The following is an 11,218-nucleotide window of genomic DNA, read 5'->3' on the forward strand; positions in this document are numbered from 1 at the left end:
AGACGGATATCTTCGGGACCTAAGCCTTTTTAAATCATTCTTATAAAAATAATGAAGGTAGACTTGTCGGTTATACTCAGCATTATCTGATAGACCATTAGTTCAAAAAGGACAATATCACAAGATAACAATGATTGGTGTAACCTGGTTCTACCAGACAACTATAATGAATTCACAATTGGCAATAGATATTTCCAAGTGGAAGTACTGACAGTTATATCAGCACTCGCTATTCTACCCTGACTTTTTAAACTTTACTGAATTTGGTAACTTACTTAAGTTGTAAGTAAAATTGATATAATTCCTAGTTTCCAAAAATTAGTCTTTACTTTCTAATAAAAAGTTTAGATAATTTTCATAAATACTAACCTATTTTAAGCATAAACATTTTTTATATATTTAAATTCAATTGATTTTATTTCTTAATTCTTTTGATTTTTTTTTTGAATTATATTTGTTAGCAGTGGATAGTTTAGTATTTATATTATTATACTATTATTATTATTATTATGTCATATTATATTACTATTTATATTAAATTATATAATTTATATATTAAATTATATAATATATAATTTATATATTAAATTATATAATATGTAAATTAAAATCTAATTTATATTATAAGATTTACATCAGGACTGTCAAAGCACATGTCAAAGCACAACCCACGGGCTACATTCTGCCCGCAGATAAAATATGTGCGGTCCGCGACATATTTCTAATCTAACACAAATCCGCAAATTTTGCTTTGATATTTATATTAGTAAAATTACAATAATTTATTTTTAATTTAATTTAAACTAAATTTTACATTACAACCGTCTTTTTATTTATCTCCAAAAAAACTATGGACGTATGTACTGATTTCCTCCATTCTAAACTGTGATTTGTATTCGATTATATCTGCTCTGGACAGCCCTGATTTACATCAACGACTCACAAACAAACTTTTGAATATACAAGACAGCAACGTTTGTTGTTGTACATTTGTCTCAACTCAACTTAAATGTATAACGTATATATAAAAAAGGAAACTACCTATAAAGGCAGCAGTAACGAAGGTAACAGTAGAAAATAAATTGGTAAATAAAAGTGCCATTGGATTTGAACATTTTTAAAGAAAACATTATATAAATAGCAGCAATGTTTAATAAATTAAATCTCTTTTTAGAGATGTATGGCCTATCTATCACGAGTGTGTAAATTGGGAGCAATTACCATGAAATATACTATCATATATTTAAAACTGAAATCTTACAATTATTACAATTACATATATTTGTGGAGATATGGTATATTGTAATAATGGAAAGCAATGCTATATTCTAGTTGTAGCGCCATTCGATTATAATGATAAAATATAAAAAACAATATGCATGTTAATCTAATCAATCTGTCTGACTACTAATGCGTTGGTGATTGCATTATTTTCCACATATGATTCACTTGCATTAGATATATTTATTTATATGTATAAGTGCACTATTGTATATATATATATACATATAGGATAATTGTTCATAAATCTTAAGTTGCTATCTGATAACAATTAAGAGAAAATACATTTTTCAAATAAACTCGACTCTGTCATACATAGTTAATAAATTATTTCTACTATTTTGTATACTAAAATTGTTTCCATTTAAATTATGATTGCTGAATTAATTGCTTTTCATGTGTAAGTAAGTATCTTTACCTCATCAAGAATTAATTGCAATTGTTTTCTGTGTGTCAAGTGTCGAAATTGTTTGTTTGATCTATCAAAATGTGAAGGTATAAAAAGTATCACTTGCAGTTTTCTTACTGATTCATTGTTGAAACTTAGTCGGTAACTAAATACAATTTAAAATTTAAAATTCATAAAAATAATTTTTTTTTTGTAGATACAAGTACTTTAATAATAATAAAAAATGAAGCTTCTTAGTGTTTTATTATTGTGTTCCGCTGTGTTCTATGTCAGGGTAATTAAATTTATAAAATAAAATTTTTATTTAAAATTAAAATAATAAAATTAAAACCAAGAGTTATAGATATATATAATTATATACCTATAAATATATAAATAGATATATAATAATAATGAAATAATTGTTAAGTGAAATTTAAAAACAATACATAGTGAAAATAAAATATTATTAAAAATGTTATAATATGTAAATTTTTAATAAAAATTTTAAATGATCACATTTTAATATTCAGTTTTAAATAAATGAATTTTATTAAATTAAATTAAACAAAATAAGTAAAATGTGTAAAGTAAATAGTAATTCTTTTTAAAAATGAGCATTTAAATATTTTACATATCCTTTTTCAACATGATAACTGCTTCCTTTCATAATTTTTTTTAGTTTTAAAACTAAAAATATAATCAATGAGTGCGTGAATAAAGGACCTTCATGGAATATCTGTTATTAAGTCAAAATATGAAGTAGTTTGATTGTAAATCTCCTTATGCATTCTTCTATAAAACTATCTAGTTATAAATGCATAATTTTATAATCATTTGAGTATGTAATATTCTAAGACAGGGTTATTCAAAGCACGACACATGACCCTCATGTGGTCCGCGACTAATTTTTGTGCGACCCACGACTATATTTGTGCGACCCACGACTATATTTGTGCGGCTCACGATATTTTTCTAATTTACCATAATTAGACAAATTTTTTTGTGTTATATTTTAGTGAAATCACATTATTTTATTTTATTGTTGTCCCAAATAAATAAAACAAAATGTTTTAAATAATTTAACACACTTTACGTTAATTAAATTAATTGATAAACACTTTAGTATATATTTCTTTGTACAACTGGTTCAAGAAACTCATCTCCAGTGCCGTAAACCATTACATTAAAAATCAAATATTATTATTAGTATATGTACAACTAATACTAATAATGTTGTTATTGCTAGAATTGCAAAAGATAAATTAATGAAGAATAAAACTAAATTCAACATCATCGCCGTATTTTTATTTTTATCCCAAAAAATTATAAACAGATGTCTACGGCCTTTCAACTTATTCAGTAATTTGTATTTGCCCGCAATTTTATCTGGTCTGGACAGCCTTGTTCTAAGTTATAATAAACGAGTATATTATTCCTACTTTATGACATGCTTAAAATTTAAATGAGTTGATTATATTTAAACTACCAAATGCTAAGATCACTATTTTAATAATTTAAATGAGGTGAGCTTAATTATACACTGCAAAATTTTTTCTTTTAAAATATTCATTGAACTCAGTCATAAGAAAAGTTGCAAAGAATCTGTCTTGAATAAAATTAGAGTAAATTCTAATTATGTATTCGGCTGCAATTCTTATTTAAATTTAAGATTTGTAGATAGATAAATATAGATTTATTAAATAGAATTTCGTTTATTTTTGTCACATTTAAAGTTTTATAGTTCATGGTTTTTATCAAACAGTAGTGAAATTGCAATAACAGGATTTTTTTTATTATTTCAATTAATTGAACTTTTGGGTTCAGCTGTTTCCCAAAATTGCCAAATGTATTGCCAAATGCCTATCATCCCAAAATTGATGTAGTAGACATATAATTAAGAAAGACGTTTGTGTCTTAAGTCTTTTGAAATAGTAAATAATTTTATTAAATTTCAAGCCAATGTAAGAATTAATGAAACATCTAAACCGATTTAATTTGTAAAACGAAATATTATTTGAATAAAGATTTATATACTTATATAATTTTTAATATAGGTTCTCGACTGTCCTATATTAAGTGCAATGATACGAGCTATAGAACTCGCAGATGACAGTCGAGGACTCACATAAAAAATATTATAATCATATAAAGAAGTTTCTCGCACAACAAAGCCAACAATGAACGTGCTATGTGGTTTTTGACACCATCCTCTTAAAACCATATATCTTTTATATCCATATCATTTCATATCAAAAAGTTGGGTTATAGTGATCAGAATTGTCAACTCTTGTCAGATTTTCAACATTTTCAAAATAGGACGGGTCTAAAATATTTCCATACAAAACACTACATCACACCATGAGTTTTAATAGATGCATTAGTCTTTCGGCAGTTACTTTTGTTTCTTGACATATCCACCAACTGAAAAATAGGGCTCATCATTAACATGGTATATAGTATAGTATTATAGTAAGTTTAACACGCTTAGCAGTTACTAAGCGATCCCTGTTGTAAAAATGCAAACTTTAACCAAGTGAATAGCCCTTTAGATGAAGTCTGCACCATTCACTCAAAGACATAACTGCGCTAAAAATTTTTATGAAACCAGTCTTATCCGGTTTATAACAGATGTGTATTAGGCTATGCAAATAAAAATAAATATTTATAAATAATATATTTCACTACTTAATATATATACAATAATATGTATAATTAAAAAGGGACAATAGAGAAGGAAAATATATCGTATCATAGTATTCATAACGCAAAAAGATATATAAAAGGTGTTATCTGCTAAAAATATTTTCATATATAAAAAAATTTTAAATTTTAAGAAGCTGTCAATATTTTGATTAATATTATATATTCATATCAATTATTTTTATATCATAGGCTCAAGAATTCTCTAAGGATAAATTGCTTAGCATTGCTAATGACTGTAAAGAAGAAACCGGAGCTTCAGATGGTAAGTAAATAATAAACGAATTTAATTAAAAAACTATAAAAAAATATTCTAAAAATTTTAATTAAATATAATTTTTATAAATTGAAATAAACATGACATTTAAATTATATTATTTTTAATAATTTTAGATGATGTACAAGAAATGCTGAAGCATGAGCCATCTGGTAGCACCGAAGCTAAATGTATGCGTGCATGTTTGTTAAAAAAAGTGGGAATTGTAAGTTTAAGTTATTAAATTAATATTAACAATAAATTATAATTACACAAAACTAATTATTTTTAATTAGATGGATGCTAATGGCAAATTAGACAAAGATGTTGGAGCCGCTGTCGTTAAAGCTAAAACACACGGTGACGCTGGACAAGAAGCAATAGGAATTGAAATAATGGACGCTTGTGCCTCAAAAATGGATTCAGATGATCAGTAAGTATTGATATGTAATAAATATATGTATATGTATATATATATATATTAAAATATGAAAAAATATTTTAAGAACGTATTATTAAGACACGAGTTCAGCAATGAGTTAAAAAAATCGTAAACTAGTTTCAATAATAGATACTTTATTCATTATTAAAGCAAAGTAGATGATGTAAACTTTGTTGAAAGGCAGGCAGGGTATTTGTCTTTTTTGAAAACCCTTGAAAACCCCTTCTTATGACTTTAGATAAAAGAAAAAATCATGGGAGTAGATAATCTGTACCGGAGTGGATAACTGTTTCCCCAATAGGTCTAAATTTATCTACATAGAAATCATCAGATTTTTAGAAATGGATAAAAATTGTCATCACATGATAAGCATCAATTTCGCCTACATAGGTGGTGTTTCCAAGGACTTAAGTAAAACTGTGGATTAGAGAAGAAAGAGAAAAGTATTGCTCATGAACTTAGTTAGTTTTTGGCAAACATTGGAAGACATCTCTTACTATAGGTTCTCATTTAATCGAATATCTATCGAGATCGCATCGCATAATCGTATAAATCAATTGCATAATGATTTTCAGAACCAAAATAAAAGCAGATAATAATCAAATCAGTTACGCGGTTATTATCAAACTACGGTATTTATATTTTATAGTATATATAGTAGTAGTATAGGTATAGATAGAGAGTATATGTATTTATTTAAAAAAATAAATTTGGTTATTAAGTAATAACAAATAACTTTAATTTTTAATTAACTTTAATTTTATAGTTGTGAAGCAGCTGAAGAGTTCGGTGCATGTATAAAGGAACAAGCCAAAGAAAAAGGTTTCGTTATGGAAGAATAAAAATTGAATTAAAATCTGAATGTTGATGATATCTCTGGCAAACGTTGAAGGAAATATGAATTTCAAAATTAAATCTGTTATGAATTATTTTTATCTTTAAGCTACTTTGTCTTCTCGGTGCAATATTATTATATAAAAAATATTATTTTGATTTGTAAAAATTAATAAAATAATTTTACTTGTGAATCGTATTGCTAAAGCAAACAAAAATTTAAAATAAATGTTTTTTCTAGGCAGATTATTCAAGATATATTTTTTTTTAAAAATAGTGTGATAACTAAACTATAATATTATGTTCTACATGAGTACTATATATAATTTTTATGATTAGTACTTAATTTTCTTTAAATGTTTCCCTCTTCAATGGTAGCAATGTGCAGTTCTCTTCATAGAATATATAATTGCTTTCTTCAAAGAAGCTTTGTTGGTTTGCATCACGCTAGATAAAAATACAAAGCTGGAACAGGCTGCCTGGTATTTGTATTTTTCACCTTTAAATAGGTTTCGATTTTTCATCATTTCTATAGAATAGCATAATTTGATTCTTTATTCATTAAATGTGATATGATCAACATAGTTCACTGAATATTTATCTGTTTGATTATGTAAATGTTCCAGTAGTGCTAATCCTAGTAAACTTATCATTTTATCGAGTTTGCGGTTCATTATTTATTCAAATAGGGTAGCGTCAAAGATATTGCGTAAAATTTTATTATCTTAAACATATAATGATAAATTAACTTTGACCTTGTTAGTCAATCTTTTATTTTTGAGGGTTTAAAAACCATATCCAATCAAGCAAAAGGTTTGCGAGTTGGAATATTTTTCAATACAGTCTAATGAATGAAAGTTACCATCGCATTAGTTATTTAAACCCAGTGTGATTTAAAACTTCTTCTACAATGTTTCTCTAATATATACATAATTTCTTTCTTTTCCTTTTGAATTTCCTTATGATTATTAATTTCACTTTCACAAAAATAACCCATCGATACCACGGTTTTGCTTTCATTTTTTGCATATCCGCTTAAGAGTGTTGGCTTTCCGATAATGTATTCAATCTATCTCTTGCGTTGTTATTTGACGAAGCAGGTAGCCCCAAAATATATTGTATATAGGAATAATTTATACTCGTTAATTGTAGTTCTTTCATTAGAATAATAATTACTGCATTATTTCAATGATTATTAGATAAAATTTTTTAATATAAAAAAAAATGTGCTACTGCCAAGCACATTTTTTTTGTTTAGTTGCCATAAATTATTCTCAATTATCAGATATTAACAGTTTAATCTCGGCATTCGCAAATGTGTGCTTACTAATCGCAAGTTCTATTGCAATTTATATCTTATTGACTGCAATAACTAATGAAATTATAAAATAAAAATAAATTGCTTTTGGATTTATTATTTTATGAGTGTAATAAATTATAAGAAACATTATGAAGTAAAAAAAAATAGTTAGTTAGGTCTGGCCGGAATTTTAATACCCTCCTAATAGATAGTTATGTTATATAGCAATTTTTTATTATTTAGTCGTTAAATGGTTTTTTAGTGTCTAATCTAAGCACTTATTAATTTAAGAGTATACTTCTGAGCACTACGTGGTATAGTTAACCAATTTTTTGATTTATCGATTTCATTTTATTGCATTTACAATCCAGGGCAAATTTACATTCTGTCAACTCAACAATTAAAATATTACTTTGCGATCTTCTAAATATATATTGAAATAGCAGATAATTTATAAAAACATATAAGGATTTTGTGGTCCAACATCAAAATTGGCAACGATTTTGTAATTTCAAAAGCCAATTTCTTTTGTGATCATTTATTTTATATGGTCTTGGATATCTATATATAAGACCTCTGTAGTCATACATTGCGAATTCGATCAATCTTGCCATGCAGGTAATATGATTTTTAATGTCAAGCACAATGCGTTCCATATGTCTTAATCAATTTAATATACCCTTTACTTCTCATAGTGCAAAGGGTATTAAAGTCAATTTTTATTAAATTTATAGTAAACAATAAAAGCGTTTATTGCCCATTAAAAAAACTATAAATTAAAAATAAAAATCAATAATTTTTATTCACATACCAAAATTTCCAAAATGATTTTGACTGTTTTTCAGATAACTGAATTCTCGATTTTCGTTTTCTTATGAATAGAAATTTTTGGCATATAATAAGGATTAGAAATCAAACTATTCTTTATATTGTTTGAATGATTAATTGAATATCTCTTAGGTAAATAAGGTCTATTGTGTTATCTTTAAAGAAAGTCACGCAATTTCTAAAATCTCTAATCTGTCTATACATAATTCAAGAGTGTTAACAATAGTTTTATAATATATTTTAAATCTTGAAAAGTCTGGTTTTCTGATCATATGACAAAAATGTTGAAGTAAATAATCTGAATTCCTGACCATTCACACGACGAACTTTGTTAGTCCTAATACTTATTAATCACAGATATTTAACAGCCTCAGATATTTAACATCGGTACTTGCAAATCATCTAAACTCAATGCTTTTAGATACTAATACAAATTAGTAGGAAGATATTTTAATAAAAATATTATGTTCTATAAAAACGTATCGGCATTTTTCATGGTAGCCAGTAGTGATAAATCTCTATATAATTTATCAAGAATACAGATGACAGTTACTTTATTCGTGTAAGGTAGCTCAGATATGAAATTTTTGTTGCATCAAAACAAGTCGGATTTAGTGTATGTTAGATGATATATCAGATGATTATTCGAAGATATAATAATGCTGGTGGTTATATATTATTTTTAAGACATATTTTATTGAGACATATCAATGGTATATGCTTAGTAAAACTTACTGGTTTGTACTGAGTTTATACACGCCTACATTTTTCTTTTATCAACTTTTGTCAATCGCTGACCCTTAATATAGTAGGCATTGTGCGGCTTCATTAAGTCTACTTCACTTCTATTTACATATATCGTTTAGGAGTTTCAGTAACGAATATCATACATTTACTAGAACGGTTTGGTTCAATCTAGGTTTATAGAAATTTTTATGCACCCAAATAGCGAAAATGAGCAATATAGAATTTAACAATTTTATGAAATATAAAAACCGAAATAGGTCTCTCTTTTTAACGTCGTTATCATATGTTGAATTTAGGAAATTGTTTAGTAGAAATCTTATTTCACAGTAAATACCTTATTTCGGTTCTAAAAATTGTTTCATAGACTTAAGTATTTTTTGAAAGTCCTGAGTTAAAATTGTAATAATTTCTTTCGCATAAATGTAGCCAAAGATAGTTTATATACTATGTTAGAAATAGCACTCGGTAGAGTGAATTTAAAACTACGATAGATTGAGAAAATTTGATTCTGAGTAGTACTTTAAATCCATGAAAGGGGCACAATAGATCTGTAGATCATAGTGACAAATTTCCAAATGAATAGTAAAGTAGTGATTTTATATAATATAATATGATTATGCATAAATTGTATTTTTAAATACTAAAGACATTAAATAATTTGGGTTTAATAGAGTTTTGGTCGTGTTTAGTAATTTATACCTGAAAGCACGATTTTGGACTAATAGATATTCTTATCACGACATCTGCCTATTGCATTTGTTACATTATCGTTATTAATAATATTTAATTATTCATTTATTATTTTATCTTTATTATTAGTTGAAAATTTATATGTAGTAAGTTTAGTTATAAAATGTACTGTAAAAAAAATATTAAATTATAAATTTATAATTATATTCCTCATTTTTCAAGTTTACAAAGAATGTAACAATGAACTATACGAGTAACAAGAGTATTTACTTTGATTCTAATGAAGACTGATTTTTTAGTTAAGACTATCGTTTTAAAGTCCCTTTAAATGCAATATAGCTATACAAGCTCCTGTTCTAATTCTCCACATGATTTTTGTAGCCAGTGGGTTTTATTTCATATTTATATTGTTCATTTATGATATACACATTTGAGTTGAGTTAAGAACCACAATTCATAAAAACAAAAATTAAATTTAAACAATTTTAAAATGACGTGGTCTGATCTACTGTAGAAGTTTCTTGTGCTGACAATCTAGGCGACTATCCCAGCTGTCCTTTGACTGTTCTCTATTTTATAATCATTATTCTATATATTTTTGTAGAATAGATGCAGAATTATATTGTAAATGACAATATATTATACTATAATATATAATAATATATATGCTGTCATGATTGTAATTTCTTGAAACATGATAAGATAAACTACGGCAGTTGGTCGATTCAGAACCATACCGGTCTTGAATCGGAACCTTCGATTCAAACTTTTTGAAGTATTTAAACAGAATGATAAACCGAATCCCTGATAAAATTGAAATTACTGATGTGAAGACTAGAAATTTCTAAAGGCGTTAAAGATTCTATTGTTCGTCTTTACTTCATAATCTTTTTGACTGTCTTAATTATTTTGTCGATTTTACATTTATATGAATAACAATGTTGTGTTTGCCTTAGTTATATTAATTTTACAAGTTTCAATAGTATCTTTCAGTCATCATTATAAGACTACATATATCATACTCAATATTTGTATAGTTTTTGGCTAGAAATTCGTTCACAATGCTAGCTTTCTGAGATGGTGCTTTACAGTGATGCAAAATTTAGGAGTCTTCTCGCCAATGTTAAATCGCAAATACACACACACTGACAAAATGACGTATCGTTAACAGAATTCGACTATTCGTTTTAGTTAATATTTTAAATATTTGATTCCCGGTACTTTTTTAACAGAATGTAATTCAATGTTAGAGCTCAGATTTATTGATTACATACACTTATATGACTTTAATTTGAAACCATTTTTAAAAAACGTGTTTATGGTATATCATATCATGTCATAGTTGTAACATTATAATAATATATTTTAATTAATATATAATTAGATATATACTGAAATTGATATGCTACTACAGTAGAAATTCTAATTTTTGGAAGTAGATATATTATACTAAGTAGAAAAAATTATAGACTATAATTACAAAGGTTAACTAAATTAAAGTTCAATATATAATAAAATAATTATTAACATTTCGTTTTAAATTGAAGCGTGAAAATTTAATTATATGATTTTTTTTTAAATTAATTATTGTATTACAAATTAAATATTTCAAGACTTCACAGAAGATTACAGCTAATTGTTTGCAGTGTATTTAATATATAAATTATTCATAAAAGTCTAAAGTTGAAACTGCATCAAAGCTATAAATTGCAAAATGCAATTTTTATTTTATTAGAAGTGTTGGTGTTA

At 25.8% G+C, this 11,218-nt stretch overlaps 1 protein-coding gene across 1 annotated transcript; it reads left to right on the forward strand.

Moving 5' to 3' along the window:
• Positions 1–1,857: 1,857 nt before the first annotated feature.
• LOC119669565 (general odorant-binding protein 28a-like) lies at positions 1,858–6,098 on the forward strand. The gene is made up of 5 exons (XM_038079512.1): positions 1,858–1,964; positions 4,565–4,637; positions 4,766–4,854; positions 4,925–5,061; positions 5,837–6,098. The coding sequence occupies exons 1-5, from the start codon at positions 1,914–1,916 to the stop codon at positions 5,910–5,912; spliced, it is 426 nt and encodes a 141-aa protein (XP_037935440.1). The 5' UTR covers positions 1,858–1,913; the 3' UTR covers positions 5,913–6,098.
• Positions 6,099–11,218: the final 5,120 nt, after the last annotated feature.

This window comes from Teleopsis dalmanni, chromosome 1 (genome assembly GCF_002237135.1).
Source record: "Teleopsis dalmanni isolate 2A chromosome 1, ASM223713v2, whole genome shotgun sequence".
In the NCBI taxonomy this organism is placed as follows: domain Eukaryota; kingdom Metazoa; phylum Arthropoda; class Insecta; order Diptera; family Diopsidae; genus Teleopsis; species Teleopsis dalmanni.

Excerpts from the sequence above, each read along its gene's own strand:
- LOC119669565 (XM_038079512.1), top strand. The coding sequence starts at position 1,914 with ATGAAGCTTCTTAGTGTTTTATTATTGTGTTCCGCTGTGTTCTATGTC. Across the intron at positions 4,638-4,765 it reads AGAAACCGGAGCTTCAGATG|ATGATGTACAAGAAATGCTG; the intron begins GTAAGTAAATAA and ends TAATAATTTTAG. Across the intron at positions 5,062-5,836 it reads AAAATGGATTCAGATGATCA|TTGTGAAGCAGCTGAAGAGT; the intron begins GTAAGTATTGAT and ends TTAATTTTATAG.